General features: G+C 44.3%; 1 protein-coding gene across 2 annotated transcripts in view; it reads left to right on the top strand.

Annotated features, from left to right (window-relative positions):
* TERB2 (telomere repeat binding bouquet formation protein 2) overlaps positions 1-25,757 on the top strand; it is a 446,275-nt gene that overhangs the window by 208,050 nt on the left and 212,468 nt on the right. For both annotated transcript variants that reach the window (XM_078684969.1, XM_078684968.1), the window contains exon 4: positions 22,458-22,519. In XM_078684969.1, coding sequence (XP_078541095.1) covers positions 22,458-22,519 — 62 coding nt within the window. The remainder of the gene's footprint in view (positions 1-22,457; positions 22,520-25,757) is intronic.

Below are 25,757 nucleotides of genomic sequence, written 5' to 3'. Positions count from 1 at the left end.
CATATGACAGATCTTGGACTCAATCCATGATACCGCCGCCATCAACATCGACACGCTGGATGTTGATGGCGGCGGTATCATGGATTGAGTCCAAGATCTGTCATATGGTGTTGGTGTAGAGGAATCCTGCCCTGCCCCTTGCCGAATGTAGAAGAATTCTTCCCGGTACTTCAGTTTACCTGCAGCTACATTTCATGCGCAGCCACAAGACAAGGCGAGCCATCCCATTGATCTTTTGCGCACCATTCCGTGGGCGTTTTGAAGAAAATAGTGTCTGTCACCCCGCGCCAACAATCTAGTACAGGCTAACTTATTTGATGTGCAGTCAACCCTCACCCCCGCAGCCCCTGTGTGTGCTGGGCAGTGAGGAACTTATCCAGTCCCTGTCCTGAGGAGAACCACGATTTAATATGGTTCGAAACGCGTTGACCCCCAGCCTGTGACAAGGAAGAAGGGTGCAGCTAGGATTGACTAATACCACTCTGGTGGACTCCGCTGTTAATCCTTAAATTAATAAACACGTCACAGGTGTTGTGAGATAGGCAGGCAGTCCAATTCCATCCCCACTTCCGCCTGTCCACTGGTATTTGAATGAAAGGCCTGGTTTCTTATGTGTATCAGTTTTCTTTGTTGAAATGTTTTTGATGTTGCAATTTACTTTGAATGTACTCCTCATATGTCTGAGGACACTAAAGAGTTTTGTCGCTCATGTATCACCTGCCAAGCCAGTGGCAAATCAGGTGGCACAACAAAGGCCCCCCTTATACCACTACCTGTGGTGGGGGTTCCCTTTGAAAGAGTGGGGATTGACATTGTTGGACCAATGGACCCCCCAACAGCATCTGGGAACAGATTTATACTGGTGGTAGTGGATCATGCCACCAGGTATCCAGAAGCTATTCCCCTTAGGACCACTACAGCTCCTGTTGTGGCCAGGGCCCTACTTGGAGTTTTCTCCAGGGTGGGGTTTCCTAAGGAGGTTGTCTCTGACAGAGGTGCAAACTTCAAGTCAGGATACTTGACTGCTATGTGGAAGGAGTGTGGAGTAAATTACAAATTTACCACACCCAATCACCCACAATGCAATGGGCTTGTTGAGAGATTCAACAAGACCCTCAAAGGGATGATAAAAGGGTTACCTGAAAAGCTCAGGCGAAGATGGGACATCCTTTTACCTTGCCTCCTGTTTGCTTACAGAGACGTCGCACAGAAGGGCGTTGGTTACAGCCCTTTTGAGCTTCTGTTTGGGCATCCTGTAAGAGGACCCCTATGTCTTGTGAAGGAAGGATGGGAGTTACCTCTCAAAAAGCCTAAGCTTGACATAGTGGACTAAGTACTTGGTCTCCGCTCCAGGATGGCAGAGTACATGGAGAAGGCATCTAAAACCTTGAGGCCAGCCAAGAACTTCAAAAAGCTTGACATGACCAAAAGGCTGTCCTAACTGTTTACCATGCAGGACAGAAGGTGTGGGTGTTGGAGCCAGTGGCCCCAGCAGCTCTCCAAGACAAATGGTCTGGACCCCATACCATCATTGAGCAAAAGGGAGAGGTCACCTACTTGGTGGACATGGGAACTCCCAGGAGCCCCCACAGTGTGCTTCATGTGAATTGGCTCAAAGCATTTGTCAACAGGGAGGACATGGGCTTGCTCATGGCCACAGATGAGGGGCAGGAGGAAGAGAGTGACCCTCTCCCAGACCTGCTCACTCAGAACCCTGATGATGGGTCAGTAGATGGTGTAGTCTTTTCTGACAGCCTCTCTGCCCATCAACAAGAGGATTGTAAACAGGTTCTTCAATCCTTCAGGCAAATGTTTTCACTGACCCCCAGTCAGACAAACTGGTGCACCCGTGAGGTGGACACTGGTGACAGTCTGCCTGTCAAGAGTAAAATCTACAGGCAACCTGACCACGTCAGGGACTGCATTAAGAAAGAAGTCCAAAAGATGTTGGAATTGGGAGTCATTGAACCCTCAGAGAGCCCTTGGGCTAGTCCTGTAGTTCTAGTGCCTAAACCTCACACCCAGGATGGTAAGAGAGAGATGAGGTTTTGCGTAGACTACAGGGGTCTCAATGCTGTCACTAAGACAGATGCCCATCCAATACCTAGGGCAGATGAACTGATAGACAAGTTGGCTTCTGCAACTTTCTTAAGTACATTTGACCTAACAGCTGGTTATTGGCAGATCAGGTTAGCTGAGGATGCCAAGGCCAAAACAGCATTTTCTACCCCAGGAGGTCATTACCAATTTGTGGTGATGCCCTTTGGTTTGAAAAATGCACCTGACACTTTTCAAAGGTTGGTGAACCAAGTTCTCTCTGGGTTGGATGACTTCTGTGCAGCATATCTAGATGATATTGCTGTCTTTAGCTCCACCTGGGAGGATCACCTGAGGAAAGTTTTGGAGGCCCTGCAGAAGGCAGGCCTCACTATTGTGGTATATAAATAAATAATACCGGATCTAGGTTTTACTGGACATAGCAATAACAGATAGCTCAATAAATAAGAGTCAAGATTCGAGGTAGTAGGAGTTTGCAGGTTTAATACAGCATAAGGACAGGAACAGGACAACCTGCACGGGAACAGGATGACGGGGCCCTGCAGGGGGGACAGGGAATGAGCGCGCTAACATTTAATAACAGTACACAAGCATATATACTAAAACAGTTGCATTACAATGAATACAGTAGGCGGAGCAGTGGGTGTGGTCAATAGCAGTCGCGAAAGATAAGGGTGAAAGTAGGTGTGACGAGGCGTATACATAGACATGTGATGTAAACGTAACAGAATATGTCATAAATGGGGCGGAAACATGGAGGGGGCTACCTAAGGAGCCGGGACCTCTAACCTAAATGGTGCGCGCAAACTGACAATGACGTGTTACTAGGAGAAGCTGGGGGCTATGAACTCTGTGCTAGGAGTAGAGACTGAAGTCTGGAGAGTCAGGGCGACATGTACCTAAACCCTATCTAGTATCTAATGTTTAGAGAACATGTTGATATAAACTAAAAGTCAGGAGGGGAGAGGCTAACAGACTCTAAGACTGGAGCATGCATTATTCTACATGAAGTGCGTGATGAAGAATATAAAATGACCATTAATACAGTATTTCTCTTATATGGAGACGTAAAGGCTAGACTGTGACGGAAACTATTGATGCGATTCAGTAGCTTAGGAATGCAGAGAAGGAGGGCTGGACTGATAACTAGAATCATAACATACTCTTGGCAGACTCGTAGGCAGAGCCAGGCTGAACCGGGCACTGTGAGGCAGGAAGTAAGTGAAGGGTCGAGGATACAGGTGGGGGCTGTATCGCTCCTCAGCGAGGGTTCAGGAGACAGGAGCTGAATCTGGTGTCCAGGCCCTTTTGAGGCCTAGAAACGGGGACTTTTCAATGAAATAACGTGCACACTGAGAAACGTGGCAACGTAACTTTACATAGGCCTGATATTCATAGTATTCACGAGAACTGGAAACTGGCATACTAGAGATGGACACAACTATAATTGCGTCTTTAATCGAACATGGGGAATACATATGCATATTAATCATGCACACATAACATGAGATGGGGAACACGTAGGGACACAGAACATGGCAAAATTTACTTTTCCACATTCCCTCCTTGTCACTACGTTTCCATCAGGAAACATCAATATTCATGATACCATCTATCATTTCATACAGTATCATTTGCTCGTCTCGAATTTTCTTGGAACGGGATTTAGAACGGGACTTGGGACTAGGAATACAAGAGGTAGCACAAATGCCGCAAATCGCAGGGCCACATTGTGAACAGAGGCAGCAACTGAATATGATCGCTACTGCAATACCCAGAAATGACAATACTTTCCATCCCCAGGCGGAAATTATATTCCAGAACCAACCGGACCATGTCCAGGTGCCTGGATCTTGGTGTAACATATGGGCAATTTTATGGAGTCTGGTTATAGCTGAATAAACAGACGGCGCGTTATTTGGAATGAAAATGCAGCAACTAGATCCGATGACTCTACATGCCCCGCCCCTATCGGCCAGTATGACGTCAAGGACGAGACGATTCTGGAGCACGACAATTCTCATAAAGGATTGCTCTTCGGTCACGTTACCTAGAGCAGAAGTAGTCTCAATCACTACTGCTTCAAGGGTTCTCGTTAATCTACGTATCAGTTTACTATTCACAACAGTACCTAAATAAGGGAAGACACCTTTATTGATATCTATGTATTGTTCTAGAGCAGTTTCAGTATAATCGACAATCGGGAGGTTTCTCTTGTGTCTAGTATGTACTAGGTGGGAATTCCTATGATAGTCAGGTGGGGCTAGAAAAACTGGTGGCAGTAGGAATGCAATGTAACAGGTTCCCTCCCAATCGAGGGGCAGACTAACATATGCGGTCTGACCACAAACAAAATAAGAATGACGTGAAGCTTTAAAAATAGATTTCCTACTGTCACTATACTTGACAATAGTAGTACAATCACTATGGCCTACATGTATGGAACCATTCTTTCGGACACATAATTCACCTTTGACTGGTAATACTGATATAGCAGGTAAGTCTGGAGTAGTATCAGACTGAACATTCAGGACCATGAAATTCGAAGAATAATTACCTAAATTATAAACTTCATTTTCTAGATCTAACCCTGTTCTGTGGGGAAGACCTTGCTTGTCTGGAAAACATGTACTGTTAAGAAAAGACATATCTGTTGAGGATGACGTTAACGTGGACCATGCTCCACACGAACCATTATGTGAAAATGGATAAGGAAAGAGTGGCAGAACTCCCTTCGGTGTCTGGAAAGGGGGGAGTCGACCACACACCCAACAATTAGTGGCATTGCTGGTCTGGTGTGAATAATGTAACATACGGATAAAGGAATTATTACGCATAGCAAGACGATAAGAGAGTTCATGAGGAGGCAGATCACTAAACGTGTGCTCTACTGTAGCAATAGAAGACTTATTTACATGAGAAACTGGAAAATACAAATAAAAAGCATAACTTGTGCAGGTAATCATGAGGCTGAAAAACAATATGAAACTTAGAAAAACGATACATCGGATTGAGTTTTGACTAACTCTCTCACTATGGGGGTCTATTTTATACATGTCAGAAACCGGTCTAACCGTTTCACCTAGAGGAGGACTTAGACAATCAAACTGGCTGACTTATTTTACTAGACCTTAATTTTTGCTTATACTCCTGTTGCGGAGTTTTCTCTAACAGGGAGGGTTCAGTATCATTATCTTTTGCGGGACAGTCCTTAAGAATAGTACTTTGGCAGTCCTTAAAATCCTGGGAAATGTTCTTTGAAACAGGCTTTAGTCCGTAAAATTTCTTCACATGAGACAAATGGACCCAGCCCTTCCTGCCTTCCAGCTTGACGGCAGTACGGGTGGCCAGGAGGACCTGTCGGGGTTCCTTCCAGCGAGGCTCCAGCGGACTTGAACGATCAAAGTTCCTGACAAGAACCATGCATCCGGGAACGATTTCATGCGGTGCCACCTCGGTATTGTCTGGAAATGCGGCGTCAACCTGTGAACGACAAGAGTGTAGGGCAGACATCAAGGAAGCTAGGTAATCTGTCAGCATATTACTTGAAACATCGGTAATACTTCGAGGTCTAGGTGTACCCCACATATTAGGGGGGCGGCCGAATACGACCTCATACGGGGACAGACCTGATCTGGAATGTGCGACCATGCGCATGTAAAACAAAGCGACTGGCAGAGCTACTAGCCAGTCTACACCTTTCTCTTTACAAATCTTGGCAATACGGATTTTCAGGGTCTGATTATGTCTCTCTACGAGACCAGCTGCTTCTGGATGGCGTACACAATGGAACTTCCACTGGTACCCTAACAACAGGGAAACATGTTTCATGAGCTCAGATGAGAATGGCTGGCCGTTGTCAGAATATACGACTCTAGGGAGTCCATAACTGGGGAAGAACTCACGAACCAACTGCTTGGCAGTGGTCGCGGCTGTGTAATCTGGGACTGGATATGCTTCTGTCCACCTGGACAAAGCGCATACAACTACAAGGACATACTTGAAACCTCGACATCGCTCCATTTGAATATAATCCATCTGGAGGACTTCAAAAGGGTGGTCAGGGGGCTGGAATCCACCTTGTTCCACCGGGACACTTTTACCTGGATTGAACTGGCAACATATCATACAGGTACGGACTTTCTGCTTGGCTGCAGCTCGTAAATGCTTGTTGAACCAAATGTTCTGGATACTGTCTAACATAGCTTTTTCTCCTAAATGTGCTGGACTATGTGCGGTATTGATAATGACTTGAACCATAGAGTCGGGGAGAAACCATGTGGCTCTACCCTTCGTTACCCATCCCTGATCTGTCTGGACCCCTCCTTGTTCGGACCATTTCTTGATTTCATCGGGAGTAGCATGTAACTGGATATCTATGACATCTTGAGTAGGGTCCTTAACTGTCATACAGGTAGTCGGATCTGGAATATGTGTCTGTGTCGGGTTAACTGAAATGTCTGGAGTCTGTGCTGTAAGCTTGGCTGTGCGATCTGCTAGATCATTACCCTGAGAAATGATATCAGTAACTTTCGTATGTGCCTTGCACTTCATGATAGCAATAGATGTCGGTAAATGTATGGCATCTAACAGAGCTTGAATAAGGAGACCATGCTGAATCTTGGTTCCATGAGAAGTCATGAAACCTCTCTCCTGCCAGAGCACTCCAAAGTCGTGTACAACTCCGAATGCGTAGCGTGAATCTGTATAAACATTAACTTTCAGGTTCTTGGCGTGTATGCAGGCTTGTGTCAGAGCAACTAGCTCTGCTGCTTGAGCAGACAGGGTGTCAATACGGTGTGTTTCAATAACTTCAGTGTCAGTAGTCACTGCATACGCGGCTACTAGTTCTCCTGTACTCGTTCTCATACATGAACCATCCACATAAAGTGTCAGGTCGGGATCTGGTAATGGAATATCTGTCAGATCTTGTCTTGGCTTAGTCATAGTATTAACTACTTCCACACAGTCGTGTGTGGCAGGATTCGAATTAACTGACGGTAACAGTGTAGCAGGATTTAGAACGTTGCAGCGTCTGATTTCTATGTGTGGCTGGAACAGTGTCAGTTCATAACCTGTTAAACGTGCAATTGTCAAGTGCTGAGTTTGTGTTCGGTTTAAAAGAACTTCCACGGAGTGTGGAACTTGTACTGTCAAGGAATGTCCTAATACTATGGAATCACTTTGTCTGATAGCTAGTGCTGTGGCTGCAACTGACTTGAGGCACGCAGGCAGAGCCTGGGCTACTGGATCTAATGTGCTCGAAAAATAAGCACAGGGCTTGTATTGTCCTGCTTGATCTTGTGTAAGAACAGATAATGCTGTACCTTCACGTTCAGTGACGAAAAGTGTAAAAGGCTTACTGTAGTTCGGTGTAGCTAGAACAGGAGCTTGGCATAAAGCTTTCTTTAATTCATTGAAACTAAGTGTATGTTCAGATGTCCAAGGGAGGACAGTCGATACGGCTGCCTCCTGTGTCGTTAACTGTATCAGTGGCTTAGCTAGAAATGCATACTGAGGAATCCATTGTCTGCAATAAGAAGTAAGGCCGATAAAAGCACGTACCTCCTTCTGTGTCTTGGGCTGAGGAAGACTCGCTATTAACTGGATACGGTCTGGTGTCAACTGCCTACCCCACTTGGACAGTAAGTGGCCCAAGTAGATCACTTGCTGGACACAGAATTGAAGCTTCGAAGGGGACACCTTGTGCCCCATCTCGGCTAGGAAATACAAGACTGTAAGTGATGCTCGCTCGCAAGCACGTTCAGAACGGGCTGTGATCAGTAGATCATCGACATACTGGAGCAGGGCAGTGTCAGTTGGCATGTGAATGTTGTCTAGTTGTCTCTTAAGTGCTTGACTGTAAATGCTAGGACTTTCTGTGAAACCTTGGGGAGCTCGTGTGAACATATAGCTCCTTCCATTTAAACAAAATCCGAAAAGAAACTGGCTGTCTGGATGAATGGGGACACTGAAAAATGCGTTCTTGAGGTCTATGACTGTAAAAAATGAGGCTTCGGAATCAATGGCTGTCAATAGGGAAGAGATATCTGGGACAACTGGATACTGGGGAATAATACATTTATTGAGTTCTCGAAGGTCAATCACTAATCGATATACTGGGGGTGCATTTGGATCAGTACGTTTCATGACTGGAATGATCGGAGAATTACATACATTGGAGTTAGTTTCTACAACTACTCCTTGAGCGATGAGCTCGTCAATAATTTTGGATAAGGCTGCTACAGCCTCAGGTGGCAATCTGTACTGTCTGATTCGTGGTAACACTACACCTGGCTTGAGAGTCACACGATGGGGTGTGATTTGCATATAACCTACATCAGTTGGACCTTGCGCCCATAGATGCTGCGGAACATTAGACAATCTCGGATCAAAATCTCGTAATACATAGTGACCCTTGAAGTCACGTAGAAACAAACGTATTCCCTCTGGGGAGCAGCAAATAACTGCACCTAATTCTTTCAGTGTTTTAATACCCAACAGATTTTCTGGACATGAATTTGTAAGTAACAGATCAGTAGTGCGGGACAATGGACCTACTTCTAGAGTAACTGGCTTAGATATCTCGTTTACAATAGGCTTTCCTGAAAATCCAAGGGAAACATTTCTAGAGCCTGAGAGCGGAGCCCCTGGAACTTCGGCGTGACTGATGGTCGTCCTACTTGCCCCTGTATCAATCAGAAACTTTCTGTCTTTCCCTAGTACCTGACTATGAACATAGGGACCTTCTTGATCTACAGGAATCTCGATGAGAGGCAAGCCTACCTCCCTCTCTAGGCTGTTTCATGAATATGGCTGATACTCTGGGTACTCAGATTGTGCATACTGGTACATCTGCTGTGTAACATGCTGTGTTGCAGCAATAGGCTGCGGTGCTGGAACTGTCTGTTGTGCATTCTGTGGCTGGGAAGTCTGTGAAACTTGTTCTTGTCTAGGCGGACGTGGTCTTTCTTTAGTTTTACCAGTGGCTATATTATGTTTCAGAACTGCACACTCGTTTATAAAATGACCTGGCTGTTTACAATAATTGCAGGTCCCTTTAACGGGAACTGTAGGATGACTGGCTTGATTCGTACCCCTCTTCTGACTGTCTTGAGGAACAGATTGTGCAACTAGTACTTTCATTTTCGTGTCTTTCATACGTTTTCTTTCATGATCTTGCTCTTCTCTGATTCTATTCTGGTGATACTGGAGCATCTGTAACATCTGGGACGGGGTATTAGCTTGCCAGGTACTTTCGACTTTCAAAACTCGATTCTTAACTTGTGGACTAGAATTCTCAACTAATTTAGTAACAAAAAGATGAGGGTATGACTCGCTACTTGTCTTGAGGCCACTGTTTATAATGAAACATTTTTCAAATCTAGAATAAAAATCACTAGTGTCTTCATCTTGTTTCTGTTTACAGGCTGAGATTGCATCCCAGTCTTCCTTTTTAGTGGCTAATAATCTGGGCATAACTTGTATTGACAGTTCTGGTAATTCTTTACATTTCTCTCCAAGACCGGTACCTGGTACTCGTATCTTATCTTCAGCTTCTAGAACTGCCCAATCGATCTTTTTCTCTCCCACCTCCCAATCTTTTTCCTTGAGTTTTTCATATATGCCTGCGGGCAACAGGACCTTTAGCATTTTAATAATATCTGGATACGTGTATTCTCCCATACGGAGCATATCTTTTAATTCTCGGTGGAACCCTGCTGGATCTTTGTCATGACAGGGAATTAATTTCTTCATCTCTAAGAGTTCCATCTTTGTAATCGGGGTGTAAACAAATACTCGTTGCATTTCACCATCTGTTGTCCTGACTGGGTGTACTTCTCGTAACGGGTTCTGTCTTTCTATGTAAAACGGTTTACTTTCTGGAGGTGAGACATGAACAAAATGCGGGTTCAAAAACGTTCTATATTTGTGACGCTGTTCTAGAATGACACTAATTAAATCGGTACCTAAACCTTTCCATCTATACTGGAGTAACTCGTTCAGGACATCGTGTAACGGACCTGGATCAGAATGTTGACCCTCATACAGAGTAATGAGGTGCTGGATCATATACATACCCACCAGTCGTTGCTCGGCTGGGGGCAGTTTCAGAAACATTTGTGCCACTATTTCATCTGGAAAAGTGGTAGAATCAGTAATCCATCGGACTGCTGATCGGGCTAGTTCTTGTTCATGCATAGTACTTAACTCACTATAACGGCTTCGTGATTTCAGAATATGATCGGTAGCTTGAAATACTTGTTCTAGAGAACCTTGTTCTGGTGCTGGAAGATGAAAAACTGGCTTGTGTTCTAGGCGTAAATGGCGGTCTGGAAATCTAGACTTACCTACATACGCTATTCTGGCGGGATTCTCGTCCTCTACCTCTTCAGTAGAAGAGTCATTCTCTTTCTCGCTTACTTGTGCTGCTTTACGTTGTTTATGTAACTTTATTATTTCTTTACGGATTCTCTTGTACATACTCTCTATACTACTGATAGTTCTGTGTTTACCCTCGGCTATATTATCACTCCACCTTGTCAGGATTCTCATTTCGGCCGGATCTTTGGTCGGATAATCTTGTTCCCTTATTAAACAATTAATCAGAAACTTTAATAGCATGAGCTGGATCTCAGCGTTCCTTTGAGACATGGCTTCACCAATACTTTCTGGATCATCCCCTGTACGGATGAAACGATATATTCTGTCTAGATCTTCTTTCATATCTGGTAGGGTGTCCAAATACCCGGTCACCCGTCTTACACGGATGGAATATATAACTGTACTATCATCACCTGCAACTGGATCATAGCGGCATTCAGTAAGGGCTCGTCGGATATCTGCAACGGACTTATATTTGGGCGTACGCTGTAACGCACATTCATGTAACTCGACTAATGTTAAACGTTGGTGTGGTGGCGGGGTACCAGGAGGACCTCCTCCTGCGGCCCCTAAACTGGTATCATCGACTGATACTCTTCGTGCTGGTAGAGTGGGAAATTGTAATGTAGGCTGGACCGGGGGTACCGTAGCAGGTACTCCGGTGTCTGGAGGAGCAGGATTTACATTATTTACAGGGACTGGCGGAACAGGATTTGCATATTCTGGGACTGTGTCGTCCAAATAGGACGAGATAAAAATATCAGCTGCGGTCGGTTTGTGACGTAGCTTGGTCGGAACTAATGGTGGCGGAAAATTACTGGATGCCTCCGGGGTTGCTTTTGGCAAGCCCTCGGCAAGAAGAGGATACATACCCTTAATGAGGGCATTCCTCTGTCTGTCTGACTGTTCGGCTCTGACTCGTTCACCTATCTCGATTAATTCCCTTTCTTGGGCTCGTTCTAAGGATTCTCTACTTAATTCTGACTTTCTGATTTCTTTTTCGATTCTTTTATGAGATTCTTTGCGCCATAACTCGATGGCATCTTTCTGTGACTGTCTGGCTTTCTTTTTCCATAATGCTTCTTCTACTCGCATGATGCACTCGGCATCCCATGTACCCGATACGGGCCATCTATACTTTTCTTCTAACTGTTTGGTATACTCTACCCATAAATCTAGATATAATATGGCACTTATGCCATGCTTCTGATACATAAAATGACCTGGACTGTCCCTAGGCGGGACAGGAACTGCTTCTTCTAACAGACCTTTTCTAGTTCTTAACTGACGTAGTCTGGAAAATAACGGCATGACTGAACTGTAATCTGGACACAATACAATACACAATGAACACGATAATTACTCCACATTCATACCACGACATTAAAATACATGAAGAACATTTAAAATAACAGTTCGAACAGAATACTACCTGGAATACTGAAAACAGAATACATGAATTTCTCGAGAACAGAACTGACTAGAACAGAAACTAGATGCACTGCTGAAACAGTACGAAACTTACCGGTCTCATAAAGAGACACGTCAGGACCCGCATCCACCGAAGTGGACACTTCGTTTTGGGATCTGTGTACCACCAAACCCCACGGACCAGAGACAATTAGATTGACCCTGTCTAGATACTACCCCAGCAACGGTACTCACCGGGCAGCAAGAACGGAAAGCCTCGGGACTGGACTGCTTCGACGCCGGACGGACGAACTTCGGACTTCAGTTACGGGTGGGCCTCCGGATACCTCGGACCTTGGACTCTCGGCTTGGGCTCTGGTCGGGACTCGCCGCGTTCCTCCACCGCCTCGTCTGGATGCTGGACCGCCACCTCCGTGGGCCTGAGGGATACTTGAAGCAGAAATATCTGCACGTGCACGGTATGGTTCCGTCACGGCTGCAGAGGGTCAGGGGGCCGGCGTGGCTTCACCGGCGCGTGGGGAAAGGGCAAGTCCCTATTCGGGCGCCATTATGTGGTATATAAATAAATAATACCGGATCTAGGTTTTACTGGACATAGCAATAACAGATAGCTCAATAAATAAGAGTCAAGATTCGAGGTAGTAGGAGTTTGCAGGTTTAATACAGCATAAGGACAGGAACAGGACAACCTGCACGGGAACAGGATGACAGGGCCCTGCAGGGGGGACAGGGAATGAGCGCGCTAACATTTAATAACAGTACACAAGCATATATACTAAAACAGTTGCATTACAATGAATACAGTAGGCGGAGCAGTGGGTGTGGTCAATAGCAGTCGCGAAAGATAAGGGTGAAAGTAGGTGTAACAAGAGGCGTATACATAGACATGTGATGTAAACGTAACAGAATATGTCATAAATGGGGCGGAAACATGGAGGGGGCTACCTAAGGAGCCGGGACCTCTAACCTAAATGGTGCGCGCAAACTGACAATGACGTGTTACTAGGAGAAGCTGGGGGCTATGAACTCTGTGCTAGGAGTAGAGACTGAAGTCTGGAGAGTCAGGGCGACATGTACCTAAACCCTATCTAGTATCTAATGTTTAGAGAACATGTTGATATAAACTAAAAGTCAGGAGGGGAGAGGCTAACAGACTCTAAGACTGGAGCATGCATTATTCTACATGAAGTGCGTGATGAAGAATATAAAATGACCATTAATACAGTATTTCTCTTATATGGAGACGTAAAGGCTAGACTGTGACGGAAACTATTGATGCGATTCAGTAGCTTAGGAATGCAGAGAAGGAGGGCTGGACTGATAACTAGAATCATAACATACTCTTGGCAGACTCGTAGGCAGAGCCAGGCTGAACCGGGCACTGTGAGGCAGGAAGTAAGTGAAGGGTCGAGGATACAGGTGGGGGCTGTATCGCTCCTCAGCGAGGGTTCAGGAGACAGGAGCTGAATCTGGTGTCCAGGCCCTTTTGAGGCCTAGAAACGGGGACTTTTCAATGAAATAACGTGCACACTGAGAAACGTGGCAACGTAACTTTACATAGGCCTGATATTCATAGTATTCACGAGAACTGGAAACTGGCATACTAGAGATGGACACAACTATAATTGCGTCTTTAATCGAACATGGGGAATACATATGCATATTAATCATGCACACATAACATGAGATGGGGAACACGTAGGGACACAGAACATGGCAAAATTTACTTTTCCACACTATCAAGGGTACTAAGTGCCAGATAGGGCAGAGTCAGGTTGTGTATATGGGCCACCTTGTGGGTGGAGGCCACGTTCAACCATTGGAGAGCAAGATTCAGGCCATAAAGGACTGGGCTCCTCCAAACACCCAGACACAGGTCAGAGCTTTCTAGGGCCTGTCTGGTTACTATAGGACGTTTTTCAAAAATTATGGGTCCATTGTGACACCACTTAGTGACTTGACAAGCAAGAAAATGCCAAAGAAAGTTCAGTGGACAGTTAGCTGTCAGAAGGCATTTGATGACCTAAAGCAGGCCATGTGTACTGCACCTATTCTCAAGAGTCCTGACTACTCCAAAACCTTCATTGTCCAAACAGATGCAACGGAGTTGGGTATGGGAGCTGTTCTTTCTCAACTGAATATTGATGGTCATGACCAGCCCATTGCTTTTATAAGCAGAAGGCTGACCCCTAGAGAGAAACGTTGGTCAGCTATTGAGAGGGAGGCCTTTGCTGTGGTTTGGGCCCTGAAGAAGTTGAGGCCATACTTGTTTGGAACTCACTTCAAGATTCAGACCGACCATAAGCCCCTCTTATGGCTAAATCAGATGAAGGGGGAAAACCCCAAACTTCTTAGGTGGTCCATTTCCCTACAGGGGATGGACTTTACAGTGGAGCACAGACCAGGGACTGACCATGGCAATGCAGATGGTCTCTCCAGGTATTTCCACTTAGAACAGGAAGACTCACCTGGTCAAGGTTAGTTTAATGTCCCTACGTTTGGGGGGGGGGTTATGTAGGAGAGTGCAGTCTGCAATCCTATGGTCACCCCAGATTTTTGCTTTTTGCTTCACTGGTTTACAACTTTCCCTGGCTGTGGGCCTGCTAATCAGACCCACAGCCTAGCTGTTCTCTCTCCAAATTGACAACAATGTACTTTAGGTGCATTTACCAATTGGTACTGGGCCACCTTATCAGTCCCTGTACCCAGGGCCTAGGTGTACCCAGGGCCTACCAGGGGCTGTAGCATGTATTATGCCACCCCTGGCTGGCCATCTAAATCTGACACAACTGGCTGCATGACAGCTGGGGCAAGGTGGTGTAAACACCCTTTGCTGTAGATATAGTATACCTATATCTAACCCTAAAATGGACACATATATTCCTATCAGTCACTCCTATGGAAGGCCTTATCAATCCTGAAGGCAGAGTGCTTGGAATTATGTGAGATGGTGCCCTGGCATGAACTGAGCCCGTTTGCAGCTTGCGGAACCAAGTCCTAATAGCTGTTCCATGATAACGCTATACCATATACTCTTAAGTGCATTATCAACCTCGCGGTTAAATGCTAACTCTGGTATAACATTATCAAAACATGTCGAGTAAGGTGTCATACGATTTGGAATACTACCCCCTCGCCAATTCTGGCGACGGGGGTAGCATTCCACCCTTCTAGAGGGACACGACATGTATGTAACTGTGAACCCCGGTTAAAGTTAACTCGAGCCTCAGCATCACAAAATGGATGCTGCCACCACAGACACAAGTCTGACCTCCTGCTGCTGGGAGTCCTTCCAGCGAGGATGGCTTTGACAAAGGGTTTCCTGCCTTGGGAAGTGCTAACACCACCCCAGACAGGATTTGGTGTATTGAGGTAGGGAGGCCTGAAAGGAATTAGACATGCCTGGGGCACACAAGGTGCCCTGTGCATACACCGGTTCAAACCAGTTGCTGGGGCATCCCAGCCCCAGCTCTGGCCGGAAACCGGACAAAGGATAGGGGGTGTAACCACCCCCCTTCCTGGTCCCACCCAGGGGAGGGACCTAGTCAGTAGTGCATCCCCCTTTAGGAGAATAAAGGTAGGAGCTGGTCCCATTCCAAATTAGATTATCCTGAACTATTCAACAAGAAGAAACTCTGGCCTTCGACGTTCTGCTCCACAGAAAACTGAAGAATCTCCCTTGTGGGCAAGGAGTGTCCACCCTGCAACTGCAGGCACCATCAAGCGTCCAGTGGCTTCACTTTGTCTTCCCTCGAGGATCCAGACTTCAGAGCCCGACGAGACCCGGATTCCCAGACCTCTCCGACCTCAACTCACATCTGCAGCAAAGCTGAGACCCGTGGGTGCGACGAGACACGTGGGACCGGCCATCTTGAACGAACCTGCACTTCGCTTCCAGCACGACTCCCGAGGTAAACTCGACCAAGTGCTTTGGGGATTGAGAAGCCGCAGCCCCTGCACCGAAGATCAGCCCTCCAGCATCCACGAGATCTGCGTGGGGCCCTTCTGCTTGTTTGCTGCTCGACGCGTTGTCTGGTCACTTGCCGGCTGGCTAGTGACCTCCTAGACGACGAACCTTTGCATCTTTGCTGCTGGTCTGGTTGCTCCAGACTGGCCCTTGCTCCCTTCCAAAAGAGGGGCACCCCGGACTCTCCTAGTCCGCACCAGACGTCTTTTCCCTTCACCGCGTGGGTTGCCTTTGCCAAGGCCTGTTGACTCCAATTCCGGATCCGATACCGCCGACAGCGAGAGCCTGCGTGGGACAGCTCGTGCCTCCATCCTGGTCGTCGAAGACACCTCCTGGTCCACGTGGCTGCAGAGTCAAGCGTCCACTCTTCACCTGATCGCGACGACAGCATCTGGTTCCTTCCTGGTTCCACACCGGTCACTGGCTAGTGACTTTGAACACTGTCCCCTCTGCTTTCAGGTCCTCTTCTTCACCGATCCACCCTTGGATCGCACCGGACATCTTCCTCCTGGTCGCCTGCAGCATCTTTTCTTTCAGGCTCCATTGACTTCAACGCGAGAACCCGACACACTTTGGCACCTAGGCACCCGCAGCCCTTGGGTGAGGTAACGAGAGCATTTCGGTGCTCAAGGATAGTCGGTAACTGTCCTAGTGTCCAATTCCACAGTCGTTGTTGTCCTACCTAGTCAGGATTGTCCGTACTTACCTTTTACTTGAACTGTACTGTCCATAGACGTTGTTACGCATCTCGCGTGTGAGTTCACACTCTGCACACGCGTTCCGTGGGCCTCCTATTACTTACCTGAAGTTAGTATAGCGTGGTCCCATCGATCCTACAGCCTCTGGACAGCTCCATTCCTTTTATCGACTCTCACATTCCACTTACTTAGTATATGGTTTGTCGTGCCCCTAGGGCACCATTGTAATTTTGTGCAACTTGTAGTGTTTTTCGTAAGAGATTGTCATTTGCTTAGCCCTCTGACCTCATAAAGAGTTCAGAGGTGTTGTTATTAATAAATATACTGTTTATTTTCATAACAACCTGTGTGGTGTCCTTTCATCTGGTATTCAAGGGGTTATATTGTGGTAAAACAGCTGGCTTCACATGCCAAAAGAGTTTAGCCTAAGACTGCTTTGTCCATGCTACCATTAGGATAGCTGGTCTATAAGGTTGACTTACAACCAATCACCATAAGGGTTGTTTGGACTGATACAAGGTGATCACTAGAACTAGTGAGCATCATATATCAGGCCAACTTCTCACATAAACCACTCAGCTACCAGCACACGGAAGCCATCTTAAACTTCGGAAAACTTGATATCCTTTGAACAGTATTCTTTGCCGTACAATTCTTGCACCATTACATTCACTCTTACATGATTGGTCACCCAGAGAAGTTTCGCATAAGGTGTATCCTCATAATTAGGGATAATTACATGTTAACTATTAAATCACATGTTAGATAATGATTTTTACCTCTTGAGACTGTTTTACTAATGTTGTAGCGGTGCCAACACATTTTAAGATAATGCTGTTTACCCCTAAAAAACACTGATTCTCACCTACGCAATTCGGCTCAATGTTCGTAAGAGGTGCTGTGGCCCTACCAGTTACACAATTTATATACGCTTATATATGTTCGTATATATTCTACGTTAATCCTACATAGGTCAGAATAGCCAAACAGCCTTCAGTCATAACGGTAACTCTCACATAGTTTTCTCACAAATATTTCTCCTGATGTAACAATGTTCAATTAAAACCCTCTGTGTTGCCTTCAGACGGATCTGCCGTCGTAGCTCCTGCGTTCGAGTTTACCAGGGAAGGGAAGGAGGGTAGGCAGGGCAGAGGGAGGGGGATTGGGGCGGGGGGTAGTATAACTTTGGCTGTTTCCTCTGTTTTTATTCTATTTTTTGTCGTATTGGCTACTCAAATTCTGTTGTAGTGTCAGAAACCCCTGCATATTGTTTTTGCTCAATGACAAAACCCACTTGGTTACCAACAAGAGAAGTATCTCCCTAACACGGCGTCCCATGATCCGATATATACGATCCAACCACCACAAACTAACCAGAGACAACCCTTCCACGCTTGCATGTTCCGTTGGACGCATCACACCTATAGCAACAGCAGACACTTAGATGACACAGAATAAAGCCTTAGCAAAGAACCTTAATATTGGATCTCTGAATGTTAAAGGCCTTAATCACCCAGTAAAGCGTAGTAAATTCTTCGAATATTTATTAAAAACTAAAGGGGACATCATTCTCCTGCAAGAAACTAATCTTTCAGAAGAGGATGTAGGGTTCTTAAAACACAACTGGATCTCTCATACTTTATGCTCCCTGGCAGCCCATAAGAGAAAAGGTGTGATTACCCTCAATGCCAAAAAATCCAACATTACTACCATCTCAAGCTCCCACGATGAGGATTGAAAACTCCAAGTCATGCACCTGCAGAGAGGAGATGACCCCATTCTTGTTGTCAACATATATGGCCCTAACACCGATGTACCAGAGTTCTGGGAGAAGATCTGCAATACTCTTGAGAGCCTTCCTCAGGAAGATCTCATTATAGTTGGAGTAGACTTCAACTTGCCGCTAGACCCCCACATAAACCGCCAATCTAAATGCAAATATCAACCCTCCCGCTCACACGAGATCCTCAAAAATATATGCTCTAAGTTTAACCTAATGGACTCCTGGCGCCTCCAACATCCAGACGCAAGAGACTACACATTTTACCTGACCCCGCATAACTCCTACTCTAGGATTGACTACATCCTACTGTCAGGTTTGTTCACATACCTCATAGACGAAACAGACATAGCTCCCAAACTAGTCTCCGATCACTCCTGCATCAGCACCAAACTCGCAGGTACCCTTTTACCCCCAAAAAGATGGCGGTTCAACAATGACATACTCTCTGACCCAGCAAACAAAATAAAGATTGAATCCGCAATTAAGGAATACATTGCACTAAATGACCTCCCTGAAACGAGCACATTCACTTTATAGGACACACTTAATGCGACCATTAGAGGTGTCATTATCGGTATTAAGCGCAGTTTAATAAAAACTAAACCAAGAACTAGAATCGCTAGAGAGAAATCAAGTCACACAAAATAACTCACTCTGAGAATATAGATTATAAAGACACCCTCGCTCTTTTGATTAAGAGGAAATACGAATACAATAAAATAGTGAGTAAATGAGCTGGTGTGTGGATTAATAAATTCAAGGCACTCAAGCCATGTGAAGGGAATATGGCAGGCAAATTGCTGGCATCATACCTCAAACACAAACAGAAACAATTGACCTTATCCTCGATTAAGGACTCCAAGAACATCCTCCAAATCAAACAAAACGAGATACTAAGGGCTTTCCGAGCCATCTACGAGGATCTATATAAAAATAAACAAACAATAGATCCTGAGGGCTGCACTAAATACCTAGAGTCACTGACCCAACCAAAACTAACAGAAACAACTAACAGAAACAGATAGCTCAGCGCTAGGGTTCCCCATTTCTGAAAAAGAACTCTCGATCTCCATTAAATCCCTTAAAAACAATAAAGCCCCCAGCCCCAGACGGCTTCTCTGCCTCCTTTTACAAGGAGTTTGATAAGTCGCTAAAACCTACCTTACTAAAATTATTCAACTCTATAGCTAAAGAGGGCTGTGTCTTCAAATCAATGGGTGAAGTTAATATCATTGTCATTCCCAAAGAAGAGATAGACCCCCTTTTAACAAAAAATTATAGACCAGTCTCGCTTAAACCTGGATTGCAAGCTCTAGGCAAAAATCCTAGCCAATAGACTAAATGCGATCCTTCCAAAATTGATGAGTAACTCGCAGGTGGGGTTTCTTAAGTATCGCATGTCTAATGACAACACGAGATTACGGTGTCATATCCTAGAGAAAGCTAAGATAACGGCCGTCCCCTCTATTGCCATTACCCTGGACGCAGAAAAAGCGTTAATCAGGGTATCATGGTCATTCTTAAAACAATAGATGTCATATTTTAATCTTGGTGATGCCTATATCAACATGGTGCTCGCACTATACGCAGACCCTACTGCCAGAATTGCTATTAATGGAACCTTGTCAGTCATTCCATTTAGAACATGGCACCAGGCATGGCTGCCCTCTCTCTCCTGCACTGTTTCTTTTGACCTCAGAGCCACTAATCACGGATATCAAATGCAATGACGATGTAAGGGGAGTAAAATTTGGAGAAACCTAAGTGAAGCTGGCCGCTTACGCGGATGATATCCTGAGGGTTACAGAGAACCCGAGGGACTCCATCAAGGCACTCCTGTCCACCATAGAAAGATACTCTAGTCATTCTGGATACAAATTAAGCTGTGACAAGTCCGAAGTCAAACCACTGAACATCCTTGGTACCAGAGATATGTTAGGTGACTCTGGCCTCGCATGGCAGTCTGGACACATTAAGTATTTAGGGATTGAATTAGGCAGCAAAATACTAGAGACGCTCCAGCATAACAAAGCTAGCACCCTAGAGAAAATTAAAAATCTTTTTGATGCATGGTCCCCAAGATTTATAACATGGTGGGGTAGGATTGAGGCCATCAAAATGACACTCTCCCCTAGTAAACTATCTAATTACTATGCTCACCCTCATTCTAACTGAGGACTTCCACCATAAGCTTGACATCTTACTCTCCAAATTTTTATGGAAAGGGAAGAAAGCAAGAAGCAGCATGAAAAAACTCTAGACTAGATAAATCACTAGGTGGGGTCAAGCTAGCCAACTTTAAACTTTACCAGATGGCTTACGTAGCAAAACAAGGCTCATACTGGCTTGTTCCATCAGAATATTACACTCCTGTGTGGCTAGACATTGAGAAATCAGTTCTAGTGATTCTTACCCCAGTGGCCCTTCTGACCGCAAACCTTACTGAGGTCACCAGCTCAAAGTCCTTATTCAAGAACACAAAATCTGCCCCGTTGAAGATTGATAAACTACTAGACAGTAGCATTAAACGCTCTAATCTTTAATCACTCTGGAACAATCATAAAATACTTTATAAAGGGTACCCTCTACACAATGACGCCTGGGTTAACAATGGTATCTATTTCCCTCAGCAACTCTTCAACGGTGCCTATCCTCTTTCTTTCAAAGAAATACAATCTAAATACAATCTGGACCCAATTGAATTCTATAACTTCTTAAAAATAAAATCAGCTTTAACTAAAGCGAAACTATTTCTCCTCTCCCCTTCCCTCCCGAGTTATTTATCAAAACTACATAAGTCAGGTCACCAGGTCTCCTGGATTTACAAGCTAATACGCCCTCAACAATCTACCCTCAATAAGAAGCTGATAGCCTTCTGGGATTCGCACTCCTCCTCCCCGATCTCGGAGCTGGATTGGACCAAAACTTGGGTCTCAACCATGAGAAACAAAATCAGCACCGGTTCTGTCCCAGACAAAGTTTTGGCTATTGCATAAGGCCTACTGGACACCTGCCCATCTCCACTAGCACAAAATCAAAGAGGATCCCATCTGTTGTAATTGTAATGATAAAACAGGTGACCTAGAACACTTACTGCTCCAGTGCGATTGTGTGGTACTCTTCTGGGATAAGGTCTTCGATTTCATATCTAATCTCTTCTCATACTCCCCTAGTAGAGATCTAACGTCACTAGCTTTTAGTTTCCTAAGAGCAGAGTCGCTGAATGAAAAAGATAGGACGCTCCAATACCTACTCCTAATAGCAGCGGTTAAGATTATACTCAACAATTGGAAAGACACATGCAGAGCCTCCAATAATTGCTGGGTTAAAATGGGTCACCAACTTAAGAGGGGCTGATAACGTAACTCTCCAGAACTTGCCGTGGAAATCTTCTGCCAGGCATATGTGGGACACTCTTGATTTATACCTTAGCTCACACAAACTGCCATGAATCACACCAAACATGTTAAACCAATCAGCCCACATGACCGGCCTATTACATCAGGGTCCATTAGTTAAGACAGTTACCTCAGTCGTCCGATCCCTGTGCTAGAACTCTTCCTGCTGCTCATTTGGTCACACCTCTTGTCACCTTTAATCTGCTCAGTCGCCTTCATGCAACTTCACTTGACATTACATACGTTTAAAATGTGTTAAATTGTGATTTATTGCCATACCAACTTGCACACTGATGTCATCTGCTTTGCCATTTCAATTATTGTTTTCTTCTATGATTCATTTTGTATGTCTATTCCGTATGTCCCTCATTTAATGTATTGTATGTACTGCTTCATTTGGAAACAAACAATAAAAAACTTTAACATAAAAAAACTTGAAATAAACCTTCCCGCAACTCTCCCACCACCCAGTTGTTCTTTTTTAAGTTATAAACTTTGGAAAGGAGAGGCACTATGTGTTTTGCAATTATTAACTACATTACAAAAAAGGTTAATATATTTAAAATCTAACGACTTTCTCACTGTAGAATTGAGTTTATCCTTCGTAATGAGACAACCCACTCCCAGTAGGTTTTAGCAATTAATCTTACGCACAATTACATTCACTAATTGCCATTAGTATGTATTCCTGAATATATTTTCTTGAAGTTTCTAACTAAGTATATTGATAATTGTAGAAATTCGAAGACAAATTGGCAGTTTCATATGGGAGCAGGACAGCGAGTCATTGATCAAACCGGTAAGGCTAAGTTGCTTAAAGAAGATATTCATTTTTGACTTTGTTTGTACTTCTGGATTGTGAATCCTCTGTGTATGAAGAGACAAATCTTTCTGGGTTTTGTCAGGCTCTGTGCAGCATACATGTTGCAAGGTGCTATCTCCAACATTGCTTCTGAATTGTGTGATTCAGGTTTGTTTATTTTCATTTTATTTAGTAGTTATGCTATGTCATAAAACAACTGCAGATATTTAATGTAATGCGGTAAACATTCTTAGGGTACTAAGGTATTTTTACAATTTGAACTATGATTTAATTTCTAACATAATGTCTATTGATCGATATGAACTTCAGTTGTTGGAGGTAGGGAGGTTTATTACCTGCAATCCTAGTTCCCTCTCAGGAAAATCTCCTTTGATATCATAAGCACTGAATGTGCTTATTCACCTCTTTCAAATTCATATTTGTTTCGGAAATGCCAGAAGTTATAGGTATCAAAACAATGTTGTATGTAGCGTTAAGACAGGCTATATTGCCAATTCTGTTAATGTAGTTTAAAAGAGGGAAGAAAAAACCTACAGCCTTTAATAGTTGCTGAAATCAGAAAAAGTGACTTTAAAGAACTTTCTTCACAAACTCTTTTTACTTTCTTTTAAAGTGAATGATAGGGAAGGGTAGGGCAACGTAACTGCTGAAGCATTGTAAACAATGAGAATGCAGGTGATGTTTAGCCATTTCTTTTTTTACTCTGTAACAGGATAGAGTTAACCACACAATGGCTTTCATTTATGTTATGGCGGAACAAGTAAATTACTCCTTTGCCCTGGTGGAAGGATTGTCTGCCAGATTTATAAATAACTGCCCAGCTGATAGTCCTTTATAAAGCATTGCCAGGAACCACCAACACAGTGGTTCTTGCAATGCATTTTACTGTTTAGTACAGGGATCTTGAAACTGATTTTGTTTTTGAAAATAAAAAACGCAATGTTCCCCTTGCCATGAGAGCCTCTTCTATGGCAATAGGACCATTTAGCAGTTTTCACTGCCCCTTACCTACTGGGTTTTCCCGGCTTTAATGGGCAGGCTAACCTGACTGGTCATTCCATCCATCTAATTTAGGTGGGCAGAATGAAATGTCAGCCTCCGACGACCCTTACTTCATAAGGCCACCGGAGGGTACTAATCATGGCAGAGACAACGTATTCTCCGACGTAATTAACCATTAGGTCAATTTGCTTTTAAATTTGGCGTGCGTACTGTATTCTTGACGGTAAGGATACTCCATCGTCGTTGCGAAGTAATATCCTTACTGCCAAGAATTAAATCGGCCCCTCTGTCACTTCCATTGGGAAAGAAGGAGGCTTATAATTTCAGTGGAGAGCCCCCTTACAGAGGAAAAGGATTACAGGTAAGAAACCATTCCTTCTCTCTTGGGGATCTCCTTTGATAATCATAAGCATTGAAAAAAATAGCTAGCTCATCCCCTAAAACCCAGCGAGGGAATAGATAGATAAGGTATTATATATTTAGGAAAATACATTTCTTAGAGTGGCTTGCCCCACTTGGGCATCTGCTGTCCATCTGAATCAAGACGATCATGCCTTAGAAAGGTGTGAACAGACTCCAAGTTGCAGCTTTGCTGATCTCAAATTGGAATATTTATGATGAACGCAATAGTAGCCACCTAACCTAGGGTGGATTGAGCTTTTAAGTTTTTCAAGTAAGGCTTTGTTGCCTTTCTAGTAATACAGGATAATGCCAGAGAAAATAAATCTAGAACAGGATTGTTTAGAAGTAGCAAATCCTGTTCATAAAGTACCATGGTTTACAAATAGTTGTTTGTATTTTCTCAAAGGTTTTTTTCACCACCCTCTTAACATCAAGAGCATGGAGAGATATCTCTACAGGAGATGTGGGGTTTTAAAAAAAGAAGGTAAGGAGATAGTCTAATTGACACGAACATCCGAAAATAGGGGGAGTTTAGTATGGGTGCTCATTACTACCCCATCACTTTCAAATACTGTGTAAGATTTCTGGGAACATGGAGAGTGTATTTAGCTACCTAGATTTGCTGAGGTTATAGCGACCAAGAAGGAAGTCTTCAAGGAAATATGCTATAGGGAGGCTTTATGTAGAGCCTCAAAGGTAGGACCCATAAGGCGAGAAAGGACAGTTTCCACTCCCATTGAAAAATAAAAAGGTATCCTGATAAGAGGATGCATTTTCTTAATGCCAAAAACCATATGATTTACAAATAGCAGTTTGTGCCCATCAACCCTTCTTTCAAACCCTTTACTCAATGACCACTACTGTTGCAATTACTGGAGTGTCAGCTGCTTTGATTCCCCAGACTGTCCCAAAATAACAGGTTCTCAAATTATTTCAATATTGGTTTGCACCCAGTACTCGTAATGTTATTGTGCTTCAAATTCATTTGTTGCACAATATCCCATTTATTCAAAAAATATTCTTCCAATCGGAATGTCTTCTAAATATGCATATATCCTTTATTCTTAATTTCCCCAAACTTCATTAAAAATTCACATTCTTATTCATTGACAGCCGCGTTTTTTGTCTCCTATGGAACTTTTTCAAGGATGTAAATGACAAGTATAAATATCATATCAAATATTTTAAACCAACTCTTCTCAAAATCTCTTTTAAAGAATAGTTAATACACAATCTTCATAAATGAAGGGTTTTGAATTATAAAACCACTTAATTTCACTAGTGTCCCATGTGCAACTGTATAAAGCAGCTGCCTGATTCTGGAGGCGTTTTAGGCACTGTGGCTGCCAGAATCATTGGTGGTCATTGGCTTCATGCAGGTAAAGGCCTGGTTCACCTACTTCAGAAGGTGTGGGGGCGTCTAGGGTCTGTGAAACAAGTGCCGCCCGGGGAGGGGTTCGAGTGAGTGCATCGGGGATTTCCAGACGCTATCTGCGTCCTGTGGGTATACAGCATCTTCGAAGAGGCACAGAGCCCGCAACCTCGGGGTTTGAAGTCGAGCGTGTTCCAGTCTGCAAAGATCGTCCACCAGTGGTTGCCACAGTTTGGTGAATTTAGTGTCCTGTAGTTGCAAGCGCTATCGTGTGTCACAAGCGGCTGAACCAGACGTTGATCGGGGGAGTTTCAGCTTTTTTTCCAGTAAAGAGCAATGATTTGCTTAGCAGCCCGAGCATGTGGAGGCTGAGATGCCAATCACGGCAGGTGATGGCTCACACGTTGACTGGCTTCTGGCCCAGGACAATCGCAAGCG

Source organism: Lissotriton helveticus, chromosome 3_2 (genome assembly GCF_964261635.1).
Source record: "Lissotriton helveticus chromosome 3_2, aLisHel1.1, whole genome shotgun sequence".
NCBI lineage: Eukaryota > Metazoa > Chordata > Amphibia > Caudata > Salamandridae > Lissotriton > Lissotriton helveticus.
Note: the sequence above shows the minus strand (reverse complement) of the source record. Positions and strands in the feature narration are given on the sequence as shown.